Source organism: Balaenoptera borealis (genome assembly GCF_965194805.1).
Source record: "Balaenoptera borealis genome assembly, chromosome: 9".
NCBI classification, from domain to species: Eukaryota; Metazoa; Chordata; class Mammalia; order Artiodactyla; family Balaenopteridae; genus Balaenoptera; species Balaenoptera borealis.
In genome coordinates, this window is record NC_138873.1 from 7,375,139 (window position 1) to 7,400,688 (window position 25,550).

The window sequence follows — 25,550 nt, forward strand, 5'->3', positions numbered from 1 at the left end:
TCATGTTGCATGAAAGATGTGAAATATCACTAAGTGTCAGGGCAATGAGGAGAGGAGGGTAGTGACCGTGCGGGGGGCAGAAGGGGTCTCTAGGATGCTGCTTTCTTCACACAGGTGATCTTTACAAGAGCAAGTTCACTTCTAGATAATTTATCATGCTACACATTTCATATATATATTATAAATGTCTGTGTTATATTATACAACAGCAAATATTACACAAAAATTTAAAATAAAAAAACCTGAGGGAACCTACCAGGTCCCACCTAATTGGTCAATTGGCCTCTCTTTCTCTTTCATCTTTGTATTATCAAATTCTGTGAATTGCCTATATAGTTGCCTCTATTATATATAATTCAATATGTAAAATTCTGTACTTACAGAGGAACAGATTATACCTAAAATATATATAGGTATACTCTTCAATATTGCAATTCCATTTCCAGGATTTTATTCTAATAAAATATCTTGGATATACATAAAGACTGAGCCAAAAAGAATGTTCATAACATTGTTGTTTATAACAGCTAAAGAAATGGAAACACCCTAAAAGTCCAACAAAGGACTAGTTAAATTAATTAAGATCACAAGCAGCTTCCTGGAATAGAAACATCAGAAAACACTCAATGGGAGTCAGGAGGCAGTTGCAACACAACAGAGGCTCCCACTGGCAGACACAGATTACCCCCAATACTATGTAATAAGAATCACTCCATCCCACTTTAAGGTTTCCATCACCTATGGATAGGTGCTTGTTTTACTCGGCTGCTTCCCTGAAAGCATCTAGCATCAGCTACAGTCCAGGGTGCCTGTCTTCAACACAGAAGGGCCACCTCAGGGCCTGTGGAAAAGGACTCTCCCATGTATTATACTTTCAGGTACAGGCTTCCGATGGCCTCTTTAAGCAACTCTGAGATCACACCAGTGGAATGAGTCAGGATTTATAACACTCTCGTCAAAGTAATTCAAAAACAGTTAAATTACAGTATTCCAATAAAGAGGAATACTGTTTGTCATTAAATATGTTTAAAACATGGGAAAGTGCTCATGATATGGTAGCTTCTAAAGATAAAATGTATGGAGGGGAAATTTATATATATATATATATATAAACATATATATAATATATGTAATATATATATTGGATTGGCCAAAAAGTTCCTTCAGTTTTTAAGTAAAAATAAAAGACACATTCTTCATTTTCACCAAGAACTCTATTGAACAGCATATTCACCCTTTTGTCCCACTACCTTCCGCCATTTTTCAGGCAACTTCATAATTCCATCTTCCCAAAACTTTTTACCTTTTTGAGCAAAGAACTGTTCCAGGTGCCTCTTACAGTCTTCCAGGGAACTGAAATTTTTTCCATTAAGAGAATTTTGTAAAGACAGAAATAAATGGAAATCCGAAGGTGCAATGTCTGGTGAAAATGGCAGATGAATCAGAACTTCCCAGTCAAGCTGTAACAGTTTTTGCCTGGTCATCAAAGAAACACACGGTCTTGCATTATCCTGATGGAAGATTATGCATTTTCTGTTGACTAATTCTGGACGCTTTTTGATGAGTGCTGCTTTTAGTTGGTCTAATTAGGAGCAGTACTTGTTGGAATTAATCGTTTGGTTTTCCGGAAGGAGCTCATAATAGAGGACTCCCTTCCAATCCCACCATATACACAACATCACATTCTTTGGATGAAGACCGGCCTTTGCTGTGGTTGGTGGTGGTTCATTTCACTTGCCCCACGATCTCTTCCGTTCCACATTATTGTACAGTATCCACTTTTCATCACCCGTCACAATTTGTTTTATAAACGGAACGTTTTCCTTACGTTTCAGTAGAGAATCGCATGCGGAAATACACTTAACTTATGTGGAACCCGAACATCAAAGCAATTAATGTAACCAAGCTGGTGCAAATGATTTTCAATGCTTGATTCAGGTATTTTGAGAATTCGGTTATCTCCCTCGTGGTATAACACTGATTGTTCTCAATTAATGAGAACAATCAACTTCAGCTGGTCTACCTGACCATGGAGCATCGTCCACCGAGAAATCTCCAACACGAAATTTTGCAAACCACTTTTGACACATTCAATCAGTTACAGCACCTTCTCCACACACCGTACAAATCTTTTTTGTGTGTGTCAGCTGCGTTTCTACCTTTCTTGAAATAATAAAGTATAATATGCTGAATATGCTGCTTTTTTCCTTCCACCTGCAATATTAAAATGGCTACACAAAAATCCACCAATTTTGATAAGTTTTTTCTTTAAATGCATGCTGATATGTTAGGGTATACGTCACAATACAACCTAACAAAATTGTCTGGAATGAAATTAAAGACAACTAAGCACTGCTAGAGCCATCTTAACAGGAAAAAAAACGAACGAACTCTTTGGCCAAACCAATATATAAATCTCACACACACACACACATACACACACACACACACACACACACACACACACACACACACACACAGAGGTAAAGAGGTAAAGCCCAGGAAAGAAATATGCCAAAATGTTAATGGTGACTATTTTTAGATGGTAGGATTATGACTGGCTATTTTCTTCTTTATACTTTTCAGATTTTTCTACAATTGACACGTGTTACTTTTATAATCAGAGAGATTTCTAACTGATTTAGAAAAGTGATTTCATTCACTTTTCTAAGGCAACAGCTAGACCAATTTGGAAAATATTACTCTTAAACATAATGCATAACATTTAAAAAAATGAAAACAGTAGTAATCTAAGTTGTAAAGACATGTCAAGTTAAACAAACAACTAAAAAGAAGTTCCAGAGAAAAAAGACTGAGCTGTGCCTAATGACCTAAAGGAGTCATTCAACCTGTAGTGTTAACACTTCTGATTTTAGTGGCATGATTTATGACCCTCGCGCCAAAATTCCAAACACCTTTAGGAACAATATGCAAAGTAATCACAGTTGAAGCAAAAGAGGGAATTTGGAAAAGCCAGGTCCCCAAATCCTCTTTCTCCTATGACTTCAACAGACATAGAAAAAACAAATGTTTCTTGAATAAAGATTACTGCAGCTATTTTAAAATGTACCTAGCCTCAAAACATACTTGATGGCTTTTTATGAAAATTAATTATGATGGACTTCCTCCCTTTTCACTTTAAATGAAAAAAGAAAAAGAAAAGAAATTAATAAAGAGAGCTAACAATTACTGAGCCCTTTATATAAAAGGCCATTATCTCATTTAATTTAGTAACAACCTACGAAGGAGGTGCTATTATTATTTGATTTTCAAATGAGCAAACTGACTCTGAGAGAAGTTAAGTAACTTTCCCCAAATCAGAGGCTACTAATTAAAAGGTAAGATTCAAAGCCTGTCTGTCTAGTACCAACACCTCTGTGCCCTCCAATATATCCACTGCCTCCTCCATCCAACAAGTACCTGTGGAGAGCCTACCAATCATTAGACACTGTGCCAGGAACTGAGACCTAAAAGTGAGCCAAACAACCATGTCCCTGCCCTCCTGGAGTCTGATGGCTATTGAGGCCAAACCACCGGAACTAGGAAGACTCAGAACAGAAGGACTTAATCTAACTTATAGTGAAGGGGTATGAGGTCAAGGGAAGGCTGACCCTGAAGTAAGCAATGCTTAAAAGAAGACCAGGAGGAGGAGGAAGAATTAACAAGGCAAAGAAGGAGAGCAAAATATAACACCCAGGTCATCCTTTTCTTAAAAATATACTTGGGGACTTCCCTGGTGGCGCAGTGGTTAAGAATCCACCTGCCAATGCAGGGGACACGGGTTCCAGCCCTGGTCCGTGAAGATCCCACATGTTGCAGAGCAACTAAGCCCATGCACCACAGCTACTGAGACTGCACTCTAGAGCCCGTGAGCCACAACTACTGAAGCCCGCGAGCCACAACTACTGAAGCCTGCGCACTGCAACGAAGAGTAGCCCCCGCTCGCCGCAACTAGAGAAAGCCTGCGCGCAGCAACGAAGACCCAACGCAGCCAAAAATAAATAAATTTATTAAAAAAATAAAAATAAATTTAATTTTATGACAAATCCAGAAAAACCACATACCATCATGATCTTTTTTGAACACAATACTCACAAGAGTCAAAAAACATTTTATGAAAGCACCAACCACTGACATCTTTGCCACACCTTTTTCAGAAACTACGCCAAAGGATTCTTTGTCGGGGGCAGGGTCAGAGGAGTGGATTATGAGGAGGGTGAAGACAGGTGATCCTCTGAGACTTAACATTAGTCAAAATCTACCACTGAGGGTTTTTTAAACAGATGTCTTTAAGGGACAAGGATACAATATACCTCAAAGTAAAGCAGGAAAAGCAAGGTTTGTCATAATCTAATTAAAGTAAGACTGAAGATTAAAATCAAACACACTATAACCTAACAAATTGAGGGAGGTTAGTGACCAGAGGAAAAAAAAAAACAACAGCCTGTGTGAAGTCTAGGGAAACGAAAACCTAAGAGTAAGACTCTTGTCACCTGCCTCTCATCCTAGAAGCAGGGGGTACGCCTGTTAGGGATGCACGCCAATCTGGTCTGTTAACATTAGTCACTAAGATCATTCAACTAACTTCCCTAGCTGATGTCATGCTTACCAATCAATCTTTTAATTATACTTTGGCTTTCTACAGGCAAGAGAATACACTGACCCACCAGGTACAGACAAAGCCAAGTAGGAGCTGAAGCACAGTACCTGGACCTTGCTTACCTTATGCTGCCCAGGGAATGCCAGCTTATAAAGACCCACAGCAGTCACTGGCCAAACTCTTTTTCTAACATTTCCCCCATTTTCTCTTTAAAAGAAATTATTTCCTATGGCCTACTGACTGGAGGCATCAAAGTGTCTTTATAAACGATACATACCACCCGGTCAAATGCGAAGGCTAAAACAACAGCATGCTAGGAGTAAAAATGATAATCACTGAAGAGTGAGGAATTATTAAGTTACAGGAAGTTATTAAGGCAATGTATCCAGTAAACAATCAAGACTTTATAGCCCCTTATTTCAGTAGGGCTCAGCACAAGATTTACAAGACATTAAGAGAACGCACGTGAAAGAAGTAGACGCAACTTCTAACAATATGACAACTAAAGGGAACCACAAAGTCCTTCTTGAAAGACGAGCTGTCCCCATTTCAGAACATGAAGGAGCTTCTGCTATCACTGGAGCCCTTTGTTACTGCTGTGTGGTCACTGCTTCTCTGCCTAAAGCCACCCCTGCCAACGGTATCTGCCCCAGTAAGGGTCTCAAGCCACGCCCATCACTGATGCTGCCGGGAGAGACTGCAGCTGCACCGTAAGGTGGGTTTCGCTAAGGAGAATAGATAAGTGACAGCCAATGGCAAGACTGAAACAAGCAGGCTCCAAGGGGACATTCAAGGAGAGGGAGAGATCAAATCACCTAGGAGGGACAGAATATTGAAGTACTTTTTTAGTAGTGAAACCCATTTTTTCAAATGAACTTATAAGAACCATATTATAAAAAGTAAATAAAGTCACTGGTTTAAAAAAGTTATTTCAGGTAACAAGTACTTTACACGGGCCAATAAATGAGAACAAGGAGGCTATTTTTTTTAATAAATTTATTTATTTTTATTTATTTTTGGCTGCACTGGGTTTTCGTTGCTGCGCGCGGGCTTTCTCTAGTTGTGGCGAGCGGGGGCTACTCTTGGTTGCGGTGCGTGGGCTTCTCATTGCGGTGGCTTCTCTTGTTGCGGAGCACGGGCTCTAGGCACGCAGGCTTCAGTAGTTGCAGCACGCAGGCTCAGTAGTCGTGGCTCACAGGCTCTAGAGTGCAGGCTCAGTAGTTGTGGCGCACGGGTTTAGTTGCTCCGCGGCATGTGGGATCTTCCCGGACCAGGGCTTGAACCTGTGTCCCCTGCATTTGGCAGGCGGATTCTTAACCACTGCGCCACCAGGGAAGCCCAAGGAGACTATTTTTAACATAAACATTTTTATGAAAGCTTACAGGAGATAGGAGGAGTCTCCTATCAGCCTTAATAGACAAGATCTGTGTTTTTTTTAAGTGCAGATTCAAGAAATCACAAAAGTAAATTGTTCCAAATTAGTTTTAAAAGCTCTCCTTATAATCTCAGGATCCTCCTACAACTGACCCAGAAGCTTAAAAAAGAAATTATAAGGAATGCTTATTTCTAAGTTTAATCACTAACAATAACACCTGCTATCCTTATCATGAATTATTTATCAAAAACAAGGACAAGAAGTATCCACCACTGACAACAGGCAGTAAAACCATAAGAGCACTATCACTTCTCAACCTGTTTTGTGTTCCCCTGTCATTGCATAACTCTCACGTCAGCACGCGCTGAGCAGATGTACTGGGCTGGCACCTGCCGCACTGCTGCACTGGCCAACGTGTGCCGGCCTGCTTTCCACAAAAGACCTGTGCATCAGATCAGCCTTCCTAATCAATGACACATCGACATGAAGTGCATGAACAAAGATGGCAGATGGAGCTTTATTCTGGTCTGTCCCCAAACCAGTTAACCTAGTAGCACAAGTCACATTATTGGTCTCCTATGCGTTAAATGTGGCATCTAGCATTATTTGAAAATGCATGTTGAGCTTCTTTAAAATGGTTAAAAACATAAGTAAAAGAAATTCAAATAAACAACTGCAGAACTCCTGAAGCATCTTTTACTAATGATCTACAGTAAGTTGGTCAGAGGTCAGCTCTGTGTATTAAAAAGGTGGTGGTGACAATGAGGGCATATAAAAGAAAAAATAACAGCTTTGTCAAGTCATGTTTTACAGATTTGCTATTGTAAAATTAACTGCAATGTTGCTAAGAAAAATACTTCTAAGATCTTCTTGTTCGTACACTGCTGTTCACTTAAAGTTGGATGAAGCCGATTATCCTGACCTATTTCTACTATAACAAAGACAGAAACCTGGCTGAAAACTCAAGGTTTCTTTTTATCATTAGAGAAACAGTCATTTTTTACAGCACATTTGCAGTTCTCTCTGTTCCTTTTACCTAAGGATGTTCACATCCATTTTTTCCCAAATTATAGTTATACAGAATTATAACTTCTGATCTGCCCGTTTGTATAATGAAATCAACTCTCTTCTTCATGGCGGTTAAGAGCAGGGAATGTGCAGCCAGACCTGAGTTCAGCACTAACTGTGAAACCTTGGACAAAACACTTAACTTTGTGACTCAGTTTCCTCATCTTAAAAAGAGACAGTAATAGTATGTTCCTCATAAGGTTGTTGGTCAAGATTAAATGGGTTAATAGAAGCAAAGGAAATGGCACATTTTAAACGATTAGTAAGTGTTCGCTATTATTATTTTTAAAGAAAAACTTAAAGGAGTCAAAATACTCAAAGTATGAATCTACTAACAAATTTATATGATAAACTTTCTGACAAAAGTTCTAAAAATGTGAGATGTATTCCAAAGGACCAAAATGAATTCTCATTGCACCATGTACCATTATTTAGAGAAGGTGTTCCCTAAAAGTTCACAAGAGTATCTCAGAAGTACCTCAGAGTTAAGGAAAATGAAGAACGACTTTCTTCACAGCTTATAAAAACAAAACAAATCTGTTTGGGCCGAGTGGGTCATAACAAGCACGAATGTGGTTCCTGTACTCAGTTCTAACTACAGCTGCAGACTTTGTTTAAAATTTCTTTAAGGAGGAAAAAGAAAGAGGACACTTAACTCCCTTATTCCTGCAACTACAGAGCAAGACAGCAAGATGCAAGAGGAGACGTGGAAATATTTTCATTACAGGGGACAGGGGGCAGCAGTTTGCAAGTTTACACTGGGATGCAAAAGACAGGGGTAAGAGGGCATTTGAACATACAAACGGAGGCATATAAGAGGGAAATTCTTAGTAATGGTGAATTTCATCTCCCGATCAGAAAAATGCCATAAGAATTCATTAATAGAGCCCCTAGGGAACAGAATGCAACGAATGCTTTGGGTACCAAAGTTCCATATTAGGGCTCCCTGTGGGAGCAAAGTTTTGGACAAATCAATCCTTCACTTGATGTGCACGTGTGAGCAACAATCTGCACAACGCTACTACTCACGGCCGGTAAAGGGCCCTCAGAAAGAGAAACCAACCTGCTTGCACAGCCTAGATGCAGTGTCTCACAGGAGAGACAGCAGGCACACTCGGGGGGAGACAAACGGAGGGCAGGAGGAGAACGAAGGGGAAACAGCCAGTGTGCATCTGCTTCACGAGCGTCTACCTCTTTACTCGAGCGGGGGCGAAGGGGAGGTAGCATTTTCGCTTAGTAACGAGGGGCGTAGTTTCAGCGCGGCGCCGGTTCGGAAGCCTTGGAGGGGGAAGGGGAAGGGGAAGGGGAAGGGGAAGGGGGAGGGGAGGGGGGGGTCCCAGTCCCGGCAGGACCAGGGGCGCCCCCGCTACGCTCCCGCCCCGCCGCATTCCCGGCGCGCGGCGAAGCTGCAGGGAGGGCCGGCGGGCTGAGCGCTCGGCCGGACCCGCGGCGCCCCGGCAGAGGTCCCTGGGCCGACCCGGCCGCCGTGCCCTGCGTCCAGGGCTGCACCCCGCCCCTCCGGCCCGGCAGCCTGGACGCTCCCGCACCACCTGGCGGGAAGCAGAGGCCCCCACGCCCCCTCGGGCCCCCGACCGAGCTCGGGCCAGGACGAGACCCGCTTTCTGCGCCGGGCCCGCCGCGGCAGCCCCACTCACTTCGCCGCCCGGCAGCGCTCCGGCTCGGGTTCGGGTTCCGCCGGCGGCGGCGGCGGCGGCGGCTCCTCCATGGCGGCGGCGGGAGTGGCGGCGAAGGCGGGCGGCGGGACCAGCTCGGCGGCGGCGGCGGCTTCTCTCATCCGTGCACGGAGCCCCGCATGGCCGCGGCGGGCAGTAAGCTGCAGCCTGGCGCGGGGGACCGGAGCCCCGGAGTGCAGGAGTGACTCGGCTCCGCCTCCGCCTCTAGCCCGCCGCAGGAGCCGCTCGCGCCGCGGCCATCTTGGAGACGGCGACCGGGCAGCGCCGGGCTACGGCGGGCGGCGAGGGACAAGCTTCCCAGGGAGGCGGCGGCGGGCGCCGGGATGGACCGGCGGGGAAGGGAGGGGAGGGGAGGAGTGGAGGCGTGGGAGACCGGGCGGCAGACAGCTAGCAGGTTGGGGTAGCGGCGCTCTGCCCCGGGGGCCGGGCCTCGCCGCCGCCGCCGTCTGGCTCCGCTCGCGGGGAGTGTGCGGTGGGCTGTGCGCGCCGGTGCTCCCAGGTGGTCGGCGTGGGGCGTGCACCGAGGGCCCCGGGAAGGGCATCGCGGCCTGGCTTAGGCGGCGACGCCTGACTTTTAAGTGCTTTGTGAACTTTAGCAAGAGGATCGTCGCCAAACGTAGATGCCATCCTCAGAAACAGGGGTGGATGTAACGCTCACAGCTCACACGCGGGCGTGGAGGCTTTGGGAGACCTGTGAGTCCTGGGGGCCCGGGGGTGCACTCCGATGAAAGAGCAATCTTCAACACACACACAAGACTCAGGGTTCTGAGACTGTGTAAACAGAGGCTCTGGAAACGCAGAACATTAAAGTTACCCTGCTATCAACAGGGCGGGAAAGAACACTGATCTAACCTTCTAACCTCTGGATCACAAGAGGGGGTATTGATCTTCCAGAAACTCGGGCTGGAGTGCTCCTACACTAAAGGAAAAGAAAAAAGAAAACAGTTCTAAAGATTATTTCAGAGTTATAAAAATACTGTTGAAATATCACCGCCTCATTTACTCAGAGAGCATCTGAGACTTCACAGTTTTAATTTGCAAATATTTACAAATTTTCCCTTAAGGTGAAGTCCAGAGTTAATTCAAAAACAGTATCATTTAAAATTAAGTACATTTCTATTCATTCAAATGCACTGGTTTTCAAGAGCTCGTTTGGTGGAGCTTGAATATGTAAAATACACGTTTTGATTAAACGTTGGTAAGAAAAGTGGCCAAGATAGAAAAGTTTAAATATGATTATATTTAAAGGCCAGTTAGCTATGTCGCATTCATAAGTACATTATACTGTATATACATATTCGTGTATTTCACATATATGTGTGAAATTAGCTATAGTGCATTCAAAGTACGTTACAGAAATTTCTCTGTAGTTTAAGAACTTTTTCAGTCTATTTTCTTTATTAAGATAGTCTATCATTATATGACCTGATAGAGCTGAATTTCCAAATTGACATTCATTTTATTTACTCAAAAAGAGTTATTCAACAAATACTTACTAAATGCATATATGTGCCGGGAACTAAGCTAGACGCTGGGGATATAGTAGTAAGCAAAACAAAGTCTTTTCCTGGTAGAGATAACATCCTAGATGAGTAAGGGGAAGAGAGAGGACAGAAGAAAAACAAACAAGTAAATACTTAGCATATCAGTGGGTGATAACTGCTATGGAGAAAAGTAAGCTGGGAAGAGGCTGGAGGGGACAATGCTATTTTACACAGATTGGTCAGAATAAAGTTAAATGATTTGGTCATAGCACTATTTCAAAAGAAAATTGTGATAACTTCTTACTTACTGAATTTCAAATTTTCTTTTGAAACAGTGGTATGACCAAACCACTTAACTTTATCCTCACTAACACATCTTTAAGTATTGTAATAGTTTGAATCGGTTATAGCTCACAAATAACTCCTGAAGACAGTCAACCTGGGGCCTGTCCTCAGGTCTCCCCGCTTGTAAATATATAATATTTGATGTATAGACCAGCATTTGAGAGATGTATGGTTTGCTGTTGTTTTAATTGCCACTTGAGGGTACTGTTTTAACAGAAATCAAACAAATTTACACTTAACTAATCATGTAAGGCCTGTAGAGACCCACGTTAACTAGTACTAAGTGTTCAGTTTAAGTGCTGTGAATTTTGTCTTCATTCAAGTTAATTTTGTGTCCTGTATCAGCCTTTTTTGTTTTTGCTCTCCTCCTATTCTATGCCACTTCGTTTCTGCAATTCAGTATTCCAGATTTCAAGATCTGAATTTATTTCCTTCTTACGCACACCAACCTCACACCCGCTCCTTCCCTGTGTTCTCTGACTTGATGAGCTACGGCACCTTCACCCAGTCAGAACTCTGAACAACCACCACTCAGCCCCTGACTGATGGGTCCAAGTCCCATCAAACTCTCCCTCCCTCTGGAATCCATTCACTTCTCTCCAACCTCGCTAGCTAGCTCAGACCACTGTCGCATCTCCCTGGATAATCGTGACAGTCTCCAGCTCTCCCTGCCTGTTGGAGTGCTCACTCCCCAACCAACCTCTTCTCACACTGCAGGCCACAATAGCCTTTCTGAATCTGATCTAAACATGTCACTCTTATCTAATTTATTTTACTGACATCTCGTTGCTGTCACAATAAAGTCCTTACTGGACCTTTTTGAGTTCTTCACATGCTCCATACCTGGTCCTGCTACTCGGATTGTGCAAAAGGAGGTTCTGTTCCATCACACTACCTTTCCACTTGGTCCTACCTTTCCACTTGGCCCGCCCTTTCCAGTCTAAGCCGTGCCTGCTTCTTCGGAGGCCACCTCTCACTTGGTGACGCGCTCTCCCTAGGGCAGGAACAAGATGCGGGCACTCCTGCAGGCTAAGAATTGGCATCCATTCAAATGGTGATTTAAAAATAGTTGTTCAAAAGGGAAAAACTGATTTCATCTTAATAAAAACTATTCTTTACACACTAATTCAAGGCCACTGTGTGAAGAAAACTCCGCAAAGTATTTCCCAGCTTTCTGTAATTCTAGTTTTCCTAATGTTCCTTTGTAATCCTCTGAGCCAGAATCCTTCTTGGAAGACATATTAGAAGCTTTACATGTTACAGAATCAAACAGATCCCTCTCCTCTAAATAACACTATACCATGTATTCGTCGATGTTGGTATTCAACCAGCTTTGACCACTGACTTTGAGGGGACAGACACACACATGCACCTGCCACAGAAACACTCAGCAACACAGACCAGCGTCAGGGAGACTTGTTTTCATTTCCACCTGAGGGTACTGTCTATTTCAGCAGGAACCAAACAAATTTACAGCTAGCTGATCAGGTAAGGCTTCATGTGTAGGAACCCTACTTAACTGGTACTAAATGTTCAATTAAAGTGCATGACTTTTTGCCCCCGCCCAGGCCCTCACAGCCCTCACTCCCTCCAGCCCCCAGATTCCTTCTCTGCTGGGGTGTCCACCCCTTCGGGACAGACACCTTCTGTCATCCACCACTGACCTCTGACCACCACGGGAACAGTCCTGGAGGGAGGGGACCAAGGCTTCATTGGGTGCCCCAAACATCGGAGGAACTCAGTAAATATTATTGCTTTCAGAAAGTAGGATTTTTTTTTAACATTAATGAACTACTATTATAATTAGATTTTTGTCTCTAAATTTATCACCGTTTAGCATGTGGCTGATCTCATTGCCTTTAATCATGTTCTTAAAAACAATGGCAAAAAGATCTTCAGAGGATTGCCTCTCACTCTGTCCTCGAGACTGAATTCACATAGCCCTTATTAACTTTCTTTACTTTAAAATGAGTTACAAAAGCCAGATTAAAGTTTTACCAAAGGTCCAGTTTAGGTTAAGCTACAGAACATTCTTAACTTTGCTTACCACTAGTTTCAGGCCCAATTTTGACACATCCTACCACTATGATAAAGCCTTAAACCAACATAGGTATAGATATGCATCTGTCTGTGTATCTATATCTACATATGTATCCGTGTTAAGGGCAGCATTATAATGCCTTAGCATCTTATCAAGGCTAGTGTATTAGCAGAAAGTTAATTTTATGGTTCTGTGACAAGATAATTCAAAAAGAGTGTGCTCAAGCTATGCTGTAAATAGGGTTATGTCTTTGTTTAAAAAAAACAAAACAAAACAACAAAACCTCTAAGGCTGTAGGTTTTTAATTATTATGAGCATGGGGCTGTACTTTACCTAGAATAAGTGTCTCCCTTCCCTATGGTATCCGTGAGCTTTCCACCTAGATTCTTCGCCAGCCCTGCCCTCTCCTCTCTGGTGGTTCCTTAGCAGCTCTGCAGAGAGAGAAAGACACGAGTACAAACCTCCCAATCTGCCCGTGACCAGAGGGGATTGATTCCTGTTCACTGCAGCACACACGGAGAAAGGCCAACTCAGTGACAGAGCAATAAAAACCTCACTCCAAGAAAGGAAAAACTAAACTGGGCATTTCATACATGGATTTTTTTTTTTTTCCCAAAATGATACTATGGCATCTATTTTTACCTACTAGTAAAGCACACAAAAAACTGGATACATACAAAGGATAATTAGTTGCCACACTTTTAAATAGTCCTTGTAACATTTAAGTTTAGTCTTTCTCTTTTGAATAGTGGCAAGTTAGATAAAATCTCCCTTGGTTTTTTTCTGAGAGGTGATTTGACCGTTTTTCTTATTTCTCCACCAGGACCCAAATCATCCCTTATTTCAGAGGTGCTTCTCTGTGCAAACAAAGGATCTAAAGAGAGTGCATCACCCCGCCAGCTCTGATTCATTAAACAAAGGACAAAACATTAGTCTCGCTATTTTTTTCAATGGTTAGAATACTGTGAATGAAACTAATTAAGGGAAAGGAAGTGGCCTCCAACAAAGAACAAGTCGGACTCTAAAGGGTGAGAGATGCATTAGCGGAAATCCACACGGTGAAGAGCCCTCCTCCTGGAAGCTTCCAGAAGGAAGCGCAGGCAGCAGACGTCAGGAGTGCCCACGTCTCATCTCTGCTCTGACTTCTCATTCCACCTCTCCAGGATCCTGCGAGGAATGGGTGGCTTTAAAAAAATGAAATCTCTGAGAGAGCCCGCTCTTCTTGCTGGCCAAACATTTCAGTCATTTCCCCACCAAAACGGCCACAGAACTTGCCTGATTCTCATCCTTTCTCTTCTCTTTCAGACATCCAGGTGTGACTTTTAGAGAATTGTGAAGCTGCAGTTCCTAAATTATTTTCAGATCCCTTCAAATCAAGAGGCGTAGACTTTGCACACAGCCCGGAACCAGCGCTCGGAGCTTGTGTGGAACAAGCGCCAAGCTCCCGCACCCTCTACCAGGGGCTCCTGCTCCCCATTGCCATGTGGCGGTGTCACCTCTCCTTCCAAATGAAGTTCAGGGGCCTCCCACCCGCTCTGGGAAGACTTCTCTGAGCTCCACCACCAGCCTGCCCTACCCTGACAGTGAGGCGCTCCCCTGAAGGCCCCCATAACATCTCGGGCAAACCCTTAGTTTAGCACTACCTACATCTCCTATTTGGTTGATGACGTGTATTTCTTACCCTGTGACGTTCTCCAGAGCAGGCAATATTTCTTGCTATCACTGTATCTTCAGCACCTAGAATAACATCCTACACATAGTACATGTTCAGTAAAATGTCTGTTGAAAAAATAAACTGGATGGATGGATGGATGGATCTAATTGGGGAAATAAGCCTAAGGTAACAATTACTGTGGTATAAATAGACTCTAAGAAGCATCAAAAGGCAGATTTTTTAAAGGGTAACAGATGTTGTGAAGAGAGACAACCAAAGTAGACACAAGTAAGGAAGAAAAACTATATAAAATAGACATTCAGTATGAGGCATAAAAGCAATGTTAACTCACATCATGTGAGGTTTTAAGTGACAAAAAGTATTAGAAAGAAAAGAAATAACCTGTATTCTTATATTGACAGCGGACCATCTTAATGGCGCTTTGGGCTATTTGCGTCTATACACTTACACACCAACAAATAAAAAGCTCTTACATTATTCTGGTTGAAGTAAGATAGTAGTCAGGATAAATACTGAAATGGAGCTTAAAACACAGATTTTTATTGAGCTATGACTCTGATGCACATTAGAAATATTTCAAGGCAATGGACTCATAACCAAAGGCCAGAAATAAGTTCCAAAAAGTAAAGAGCCATCCTTCTGAAGTTTACAGTTTCAGAGTAGTTTTGCAACAACATGAAATCTTGAGTTGGAAACATCCTTGGAAGCTACCTAATCTGTCTTTTCAGAGCAAGATTTTTCTCATCATCAATCACAAGTGTCCCAGTTTCATAAGGCACTCTATCCTGTATTTTAACAACTCATTCTTAGGAAATCACTGTTTATAATACTTCCCAAAGTGCCTCCCTAATACATCTATACAGTGTTCTAGCTAGGGCTACATAAAATAAACGTTTGACATTTGAGAACAGCTATTTTGCGGTTCTCCTCCAAAATGGTAACAAAATTTTTAAAAAAAATTTCCAGAGTAATCATCCTCTTCCCTCACTCCATCCAGACTTGGGTGATACAGGCTGGAGATAATTCCATTGGAAGATTTTTCTTACAATGATTCACTTGATAATTCAGATTTGGTTAGTTTTGATTAAACTAATCAGAGAAGTTGAAATCATAACTTCAGAACATTTTTACTTCAAATACATTTCAAAATATAATTAGAAGGTATTTAAGAAAAGAATGTTTAATGGTTCATTCCTATTTAAACAAAGGACACTATGTGTTCATAGCAATCAGAATCATTCAACAGTGTAAAAGGAAGGTGAGTCTTTGGTTTTTAGAGCACTTTCAAAATGTGACGTGTATATGCATCACCTGGAGATCTTGTTAAACTGCAGATTCCCAAATCAGTGAGTTTAAGGTGGGACCTGAGAATCTGCATTTCAAACAAACTCCCAGGTGCTGTGGATGCTGCCTGAAGGTGGACCACACTTTGAACTGCAAGGATAGAGCGCTCTGCTTGGATAGCCAACAGACCTGTGCTGAAAGAAAATGACCACGAGAAAAGATGGAGGTGTTAATTTCAAGCAAAGATAACTAAGCCTCACTGGCCAGGTGCAATCAGCAGGCATGTGGTAATCCTGGTGTTGAGGGTTAATTGTGTCCTTCAAAAAGATTATGGTGAAGTACTAACCCTGGCACTTGTGAATGTGACCTTATTTGGAATGGGATCTTTGCAGATGCATTTAAGATGATGTAAATTACGATGAGGTCCTACCAGAGTAGGATTGGCCTTAATTCAATGCAAGTGGCATCCTTATAAGAAGAGTAGAATCGACACAAAGATAGACACACACAGGGGTAAGGCGACGTGGAGAAACAGGGGGAAGGCCATGTGATGATAGAGGCAAAGATTGGAGTGACGTATCTACAAGCCAACGATGGCGGGCAAATACCAGAAGCCAGGAAGAGGCAGGGAAGGATCCTCACCTAGAGCCTTCAGAGAGAGCATGGCCCTGCAGACACCTTGATTTTGGACTTCTGGCCTTCAGAACTGTGAGAGCATAAATGTCTATTGCTTGAAGCCACTCGGTCTTGGTGCTTTGTCATGCAGCCCTGGGAAACTAATACACCAGATTGCACATAGTGGCCAGGAGGACCTACAGCCACTCCAGGAAATCACTGCTGGGGCATCAGGAAGCTGTGTTTCCTCTAAGGAAAAGTGTCCAGAGTGGGCTGGGAGGACACCCACACAACAACAGCCATGAAACAAAACATCCACCTGCTTGGGCGAATTCGAGGATGAATGCACTTACATTACGGTAGAGGAATAACTTATAAGATGCCTACACGAAGAAGCATCTGTTTACATTCGGTTTTAGGAGGGCTGTTCAAAACAGTTTGGGAAGTAAGATACAGATCAGTGGGTCTCCTCTTTGGCTGCATGACAGAATTTCCTGGGGAGGTTTTAAAAAACCTTAATGCTAGGGTCCCGCCCCTCTCCTACACCTGAGTTGAACTGGTCTGGGATGGGGCCCCAGCATCGATACACTGAGAAGATTCCTCAGGTAATTCTAAATTCCAGCCAGGGTTAGAACCACTGTTACAGCTCCAAACTTTCAACTGCAGGATGAGCTTGGGAAACATGGTCCAGGAGGATGCCTCACTTATTTACCGAGGGCTCAGTCGGAACAACCCTGCATGGGCTAGAGGTGGGAAGACGGAAGTCTAGATAACCAGCTGCCGACTCCACGGGAGGTGCCGACGAGTAGGGATCCAGGCACCCAAACACAGAACTTTCCAGCTTAGCCTTGACTGCACTGGTTGTCCACATGGGTGCCGCCCTACTCCATTTATGTACCTTTCCCCATGGATAGTAGGCCTGTGCTGCCAGTTATCCAATATCTGCAAACAACTGTTTGATATGTTTTGTCCAATTTTCTAGTCGTTTGCAGTGGGTGGGTGTATTAGTTTCCTAGGGCCGCTATAACAAAGTACCACCAGCTGGGTGACTTAAGACAACAGAAATTTATTCTTTCACAGGTCTGATGGCCAGGAGTCCAAAGTCAAGGTGTCAGCAGGGTTGGCTCCTTCTGGGGGGCTCAGGGGAAGAATCCGTTCCACGGTTCCCTCCTGGGTTGTGGTGGCAGCCAGCAGTCCTTGGCCTTCCTTGGCTTCCAGCAGCATCACTCCAATCTCTGCCTCTGTCATCGCATGGCCGTCTTCTGTCTGTCTGTCTCTGTGTCTCTTCTTATAAGGACACCAGTTATATTGGATAAAGGGCCCACCCTATTCCACGATGACCTCATCTTAACTAATTACACTGGCAACCATCCTATTCCCAAATATCGTCACATTCTGAGGTTCCCAGGAAGGACGTGAATTTTAGGGTGACACTATTCAATCCAGTACAGTGGGTCAGTGTGGTTCCTGTCACTCCCCAAATATTCCAGAATCAAAGTCCTCACTTGAATTGCAAACTCCCTGCCAGAAGGATTGGTTCTTATGTCCTTTTGTGTCATTCACCACGCTCTCCACTAGTGCAACTCACATTTTGAAATGAGTTTGAGTCCTATGCTTAAAAAATAACCAAGTATTCTGTAAGTGCAGATTTCAGGGCCCACCCAGCCCCTGCTGGGTCAGTGTCTCTAGGGATGCAGACTGGGAACCTGCATTTTCTAGGGCTCCTGGGTGGTTCTGGTGGGGTCGGGCCTTGTTCTCTACACCGAGAGACTCTGACGTGGGGTTCGACGGCATATGCTTTGCAGTAAAAAGGAGGTGAGTTCAGATTCTCACAGGGTGTATTAGTCAGGGTTCAAGAGAAACAGAACCAATAGGATACATATATATTTATGTATAAATATATATATTATAAGAGATTCATTTTAAGGAATTGGCTCACAAGATTACAGAGGCTGTGGGCTAGCAAGCTGGAGACAAGGGGAGAGCCAATGTGCAGACGAAATCCAAAGGCCATCTGCTGGCAGGGTTCTGTCTTGCTCAGGGGAGGGCAGGCTTTTGTTCCTTGCAGGGTGTCAACTGATTGGACGAGGCCCACCTACATTACGGAGGGCAATCTGCTTTACTCAGCATCCACCACTTTTCATGTTCATCTCATCCCAAAAAAACCTCACAGAAACATCCAGAATAATGTTTGACCACGTATGTGGACAGTGCAGCCCAGCCAAGTTGACACAAAATTAACCATCACACAGGGACTCACCAAGTCCAGCCCTGAGAGCTAAATAAGAGACAAGCAGGAGGAAGGAGGGGGGTAGCAGCAGGTTGGCACATCCTAGCTTTGTGTTTCTCCAAGCAGGATCCTTAGGCCACTGGCATTGCAAGCTCTATACGGAAGCGCAAATCACTAGTTCCCACCCAGGAATCAGTGAATTAGACCCCTGGGTTAGGACTCAGGCATTTTTTCAACAAATTCCTGGGTTATATTTGTTACTAAATATAAGTAATACAAGTATATTATAAATATTATAAAATATACTGTATATTTATTATACATATTAATATCTCTATACTATAATAAAATTAATATTTACATATAAATGTGATATAAACCTATTGTATAAATATTATGTTATGATGTATTTATATTAGATATCATATAAATCAGTGTGAGAACAAGAGCCAGTTGTCACATTAGATCTTTGGTTTTCTTTGCATCTTTCTTCTAATTTTGCACCTGGTGCAGCAGAAGAAGTTTAAGACATTGTATTGACCAACTGACTGCAGAGCTAGAATCGTCTGTGTCTCAAACATGACTGTCATAAAGCAACATATGTGGGCCCTTCTGGAAGGAGGCTGATGAGAGACAACTTCAGGCGGGAGGTGGCATTTGAGCAGGGCCTCAAGAGACCAGTGGGCTGTCACAGGTAGAAGGTTGGGAGGGCACTGAGGGAGAGAGAAGGACAGACAGCAAAGGCGCAGGCAGTTCAAGATGATGTGGTGATAAGGGTGGGACGGGTGGGGCTTAGGAAGTGAAGCCTTTCAAATGTCATTCTCTACTTTGTGTGCAACCCGCACTGGCTCCCGGATGGCCCCCAAGTTATGCTTCTCAGTTTACAGTGGTTTTTATTTTTTCATATTGTGATTTTTATTGATTTTGGAATGTTTCTTTTTTTTAAGGTATTACATTTTATATTTTATATGTGCTTATTCTTAGCATATTTTAGATTTAACTTCATGTACAATTGGAGGGTTTGGGGAGGGGTTATGGTTTTTAACTTTTTATTTTTACACAATTTTTAAAGACTGCTTTCCGTTTGGTTACGACAAAATATTGGCTATATCCCCCGTGTTGTACAATACAGCCTTGAGCCTGTCTTACACCCAGTAGTTTGTGTCTCCTGCCCCCCAACCCCTATGTTGCCCCTCTCCCCCGCCACTGGTCACTAGTTTTTTCTCTATATACCAGTTTAGAGTCTTAATTTTGGATTCTTAGTGCAACACAAACTGTCACAACGAGGGGGCAGGTTAAAATGCACGTGGGAGTTGCCGTGGTTCTCCAGCAGCAGCCCCGGGGCCTGAGCCTGAGGTGCTTGGGCCGCTTCAGCAGAGACTGTTAGCCCCCATCCACGCCTAAACCCACAGAGGGCTGAGGCCTAGGGCCTGCGAATCTCCCTCTCCGCTGGCAGCCTGGTGAGATTCATTCATCCCAGATCCCCAGTCCGTCAGAGCAGCCCCAGGTCCCGTTTCGCTGGGCGCTGGGGAGCTGTGTGAAAGCAGAAGCCAGGCAGGTGGCTTGGACATGTCAGAGCGCTTCCGGCCCAACCTCTCCTGTCCCCACTGCCTGCCAGGCCTGACGCTTCTGTTAGGATTAGGCCTTCACTGCGGGTGTTTGCAAAGTGACCAGACACCTTGGCCACATGAGGGCGGATGTGTGGGGGAGCATTCTGGTTACTTTATCTGGGTTCTGGGTTTGCTCCCATTTCCTCTTTGAAAGTGAAAAAGAAGGAATAACGCCTGAGTGTGGAGACAGTCCTTGTCCTCCAAATACAGGCTTGGTCCCCTTCCTTGTCTCTCCTCTATTCCCTGAGTCCAACACAGTAGGTGGGACAGCGAGTCTGTCCCCTGCATACTCCCTGCTTGAATGGACACCATGTACCCGTTGTAACCCCACCCAGGGGCGTCCTTACATCTGCGGTCCAGCGTCCACTGCCACAGCTCTCAGGCTTCCAAATTCAACTGTCTCATCTCCTGATTATTAACATTAAAAAAATAAAAATCATGGGACTTCCCTGGTGGCGCTGTGGTTAGGAATCCACCTGCCAGTGCAGGGGACACGGGTTCGAGCCCTGGTCCGGGAAGATCCCACATGCCGCGGAGCAACTAAGCCCGTGCACCACAACTACTGAGCCTGCGCTCTAGAGCCCGTGAGCCACAACTACTGAGCCCGCGTTCTAGAGCGCGTGCTCCACAACAAGAGAAGCCACCACAATGAGAAGCCCTCGCACTGCAACGAAGAGTAGCCCCCGCTCGCCGCAACTAGAGAAAGCCCGCGTGCAGCAACGAAGACCCAACGCAGCCAAAAAAAAAAAAAAAAAACTTCCTCAGCCAGTTCCTCTAGGATGTGGCTTGCAAATCAGCCTCCCTTTCCTAGAAGTGGCTCTTAGACACTTTAGATTGAGATGAAAGTTGGTTTTTAAAAAATACTCGTGTTGCGTTTAAGAAAGAACACTGTCAACATCAGAGCATAAAACAAAAGATAAGTGTGAGAGACCTCTAGCTTTATCGTGATCCTAGGCATTAAAATGTTTAGAGGAGAAAAACAAGAGATCTTAAAAGATGCTTCATTATCAACATTAACAATTTCGATAATTGCAAATTAATTGCCCCCCCCCTTTATTTCTGAGCACTTTCAGGACACCCTCATTTCAGGCAAGATTATTATTCACCTACTGTATGTAGGCTCTGTGCTAGTCATGGAGGAAAAGGTCAAGCTCACCTGGGAGTGTGGGATCTGGTTGGGAGATAAGGTAACATTTAAGTAACAATGTCAGGCAGTTAAGTGTCTGCCCTGCTCTCTGCCCATCCTTCTGGATCTAGACCGTTACCTCCTCTGTGACAAAGTCTTCAGCCTCGCCAGGTCTCTCCCTACCAGGGCCCAGCATTCTCAGCCCACCTGGCCACTTCCGGGAGCACAGCCTTCACTTGTGAATTGCTTGTCTTGTGTGTGCTGCATTTGTTCCTGAGCTGGATGGCAATCTTTTGGGAGACAAAGATCTACATTTTTTCTGCATTCTTCTCAGCAACGAGCACATCGACAAGACTCAATAAACAGTCAAGTGATAAAGCACAGGGCTCAGACTCATGAGGCCCCACTCCCTGGCATCTCAGAGAGGAGAACGACCAGGAAGTAATCAATGTCAATAATTGTGATCAGTTATGAGCTGGAGGCTCCAAAGGCCAAGGTCAGTGGGTTATCTATTTTCACATCAAAACCAATCATAACCAGCTTTGTGTGTTCTGAACTAATTTCTGACAAATAAACAAAAAGCACCCCAATTACTAATCCCAGGGCGCCCAGACTATCCAGTGGAACAATGCAGGAAGGGGACATGAGGGATCTTTGAAATCTTTGTTATTCTCCAGGAAACATTTCAGTGAATATAATCATGACAAGACCGGGCCTCTAATGCTTATCTTTGTTACTTGTTCTATGCTCTGATGTTGACAATGTGCTTTCCTTAATTCAACATGTGTGTTTTAAAAATCAACTTTTACCTCAGTTGAAAGTACCTAAGAGCCATTTCTACTTTCATGAATCAAAGTTGAGTCATGGGTATGAGGTGTTAGTAGCGGTTCATTATGTCTGCTGGAAATGGGTTTCTAAATTCTACCAATCTTCCCCATAAGCAGCTATTAAAACCCACCAATGTCTGAGTGGTAAATGCTTCAGTTCTTCATAGTTTTAAAATTTTGAGCAGTAGTGGCTTTACTGAGATATCTGTAGTGGATTAAGATATTGTAGTTTGTTGAAAGGAATCAACCGTGGCGGCTCTCAAGCTGCAGAACCTGGCCACTGTGATCAGAAGAATTCAGGTTCTGATCTGCATTAGGGTGTGGGTGTCTTCTGGGCTCTAGACCTCATGACCCAACACAGTGCATTCCTGCCCCTCCATCAGCTGCTGAAAAGTGGCCACGTGGACATTTGAAACACCGCCACATCACTACAGGTGCTTTTATACTAGTTAAGTGAAAGGAGTTTTGAATTAGAATACAAACACCTCAATTCAGAAAGCTTGCCATTCAAATGTAGCCCTGCAAATAGCCTCATGGTCTGGAGGAAAAGCTTTGGATTTAATGTGAGGGGTTTTCTTTGTAAGCCTGGATCCACTTATGCAACCAAGAACCAGTCTCTGAACTTGGGTATTTCATTTTCTCAATGTATGGGTTCCTCTGAGAATGACGAAGCTATGAATGACGTGTCTGATTTGAGAAAGCTGTTGTCTAAATACCTGGTGCAGATCACTTTTTCTAAGGTGAACGTAGCAACTATGTGGATTATTCTGCTCCACAGTCAGCAAATCCAGGACACCCCCAAACTATCACAGGTAGCCAAGAGATCAGCCTATCGAAGGACCTCCAGAAAGATTCTTTACCTCTCCCTGCTGGCTAGACCATTGGTTTACAGCTCTGACCATGAAGAAATTCTTTCAGCTTTAAACTGAAATCTACACTTGTGCGCGTCAGTACAGCTGGGAGCCTACTGTGTACTAGTGCCTGTACAACAACGCTGTCCCTGGGTTCTCAATCACGACGAACCTCCTCTCTTCTCCTTGGGAAAAATAACACCAACTACTATATTCTTTGCTCATTAGACCTATTTTCCAAACCTGTCATGACCCCTGACACTCTTTTTCTAACGATTTCCAAGTTTCCCTTCTCCGTATGTTGTGAAACAGTAAAGACAGTTTTTTCTTGGCCCTTGGCCCTTCGCAGAGCTGGGCACATCTTTCTATTACTTGCAGTTACATTTAACAATCCTAAATTCCAGTTCCTTTCTCCTGGTCTCAGTGGGGTATACAGGGTTGGATTTAAGAGATAAGATTCATTTCCTCTTTTTTACACTTTTGCCTCTTGTAAAAACCATATATTCTTTGAAATATTTGGTTTTTTAATAGACTCGGGTTCCAAAAAAGCTAAATAAATTTCTTCAAAATATACAAGAATTTTGGAAAGTTTAGAGATGATTTGTACCCGCAGGAAACAGCTAATTCTTTAGTTATTGTAACTCGGTTTACGTCCAGGCTCCGACCAGAGCACAGCAGAGCCCGGGGGTCTATCAATGGACTCATGTCACTTCTGTTGCCAAGTTCTTCCTGCAGACTTCAAGCGACAAGACGATTTTGGGTGACAGATAATTCCCAAATTTTATAGACTTTTAAATGTCCTGCTGTTACTGAGATTTAAAAGAACTAGATCTCACAGAGAAGCTGAATGACACAGGGAGAGAAGAGACACCATTTAGGTATTTATTTATATACACCGATTTATTGAGCACCATTTGCTGCCGAGCACCTGTCTGCAGCTGTGAATGACACCAAAGAGGAAGGAAAGAAGAGAAGACGGGTGTCTTTATATCTTATACCAGTTACTAAGGTATAATTTCCTGGCGTAATGCAAGAATGATCATACCACTTATGAATTTTTAAAGGACTGATATCTGAAAAGAAATTAGGACTGTGCCTAGTATGTATGCAAGCATTCAGGAAACGGTAGCCACTACAATTATCATTACGTCTCTCCTTCATGTAATTATCATAACATCGCTCCTTTAGGATCTATCAAATTTTCTTTAAAATTGTAGGTGACGATGTTACCTATATGGATATCAAAAGCCTCTTTTATAAATAATATAAAGTATATAATAATATATTAATATATAACATATTGTTTTATATTTCTATTACTTTTATTAATAATTATATTGTATGTAATTATATATTTATAATATATTAATATTACATATTTTATTATATTGTATGTCTACAATATGTTGATGTTATATCACATTTATATTTTTATATTTTTATAATTATATATGATATAATTATATATCATAATTATATATCATATGGTGTTATATCATAATTATAATTATAATGTATCATAATTATCAATGTCATAATTATTATAATTATGCTATAGAATTATATTGATATTTTATACAAATAAAATATAAGTAATATAAGTTCCATTTAGAATAATGAGAGTTTTAAAGAGTTGTATTGTCCAATAGGGACAAAACGGAAGTCAAAAATGTGAGCCATGTATGGAATTTTTAACTTTCTAGTTGCCACACCAAAAAAGTAAAAAGAAATAGGTGGAATTAATTTTAATAGTATATCTTATTCAATCCAAATAACCAAAATACCATAATTTCGACATGTAGCAAATACAAAACTTTTTTAATGCGATATTTTACTTTTTCACACTAAGTCTTCAAAATCCAGTGCATTTTAGTCCTACAGCACATCTCAGTTCAGATGAGCTACATTTCAAAGACTCAGTAATAGCCACACGTGGCTAGTGGTTAGCATATTGGACAGAGCAGCTCTAGTTGACTAATTATAACTGATAATAATAATTATATAAACTGTTGTGATTCTTTTTATTACCCTGGTTGCCAGGAAACCCAAGGCTAAATTTGGTGCTCAATTACAGAGATTTTCTCATCCAGAGTGCCTCTAAAATCTATTTCTCTTCCTTCTAAACGGATTTGAAACTCTTTGTTTTGTGTGTCCTTTTAGGGGAATAATTTAATAGTAATACAACCATAAGGATAATTGCCTTCTATTGTTAATAATAATAATAATTTATCAATCACTCACCGTGGACCAGGCAGGGTGCCATGTGATTTACATGTGTCACACAGCAAGGCAATGCTACAGCTGAGACCAGAGCTGAGGTCTGATTCTAAAGCCCTCATTCTCAACCATTTAACTCTTATGATGCTCACGGCAATGACCATGGCACTTTGTGCCATGAACTGCACACATACTCCATCTTCTAACCCTCAGAAGAAACTTGCGGGGCAGTTATGTTGTTCCCATTGTACAGGTGAGAATCGAGGCTCAGCAGCCAGGTTTGCTAGTTAAGGTACAGCTAATAAGTACCAGCGCCAGCATATAAACTCAGGTTCTAAGTCCATTCACTTTCTAAGTGCTCTCTGCTTCAATTATGTAAAGCCACAGTTTTTAAGGGATCAAGTCCCTTTTGGAGCTCAACACATCACAAAGTTATTCATGCAATAGCTATATTTTGAACTCATTTCATGAGCCAGTCACTGTCTCCCTCCGTGACCCCAATGCTGGG

The 25,550-nt window shown here is 42.8% G+C and overlaps 1 protein-coding gene across 10 annotated transcripts in view; it reads right to left on the bottom strand.

Moving 5' to 3' along the window:
- MAP3K4 (mitogen-activated protein kinase kinase kinase 4) overlaps positions 1–25,550 on the bottom strand; it is a 154,248-nt gene that overhangs the window by 98,571 nt on the left and 30,127 nt on the right. For 2 of the 10 annotated variants that reach the window (XM_082404519.1, XM_082404522.1), the window contains exon 1: positions 8,699–8,992. The exons of 1 other annotated variant lie outside the window; for it this stretch is intronic. In XM_082404519.1, coding sequence (XP_082260645.1) covers positions 8,699–8,838 — 140 coding nt within the window. In that variant the 5' untranslated portion in view covers positions 8,839–8,992. 7 more of the 10 variants (XM_082404516.1, XM_082404520.1, XM_082404518.1 and 4 more) reach the window with 6 other exon arrangements.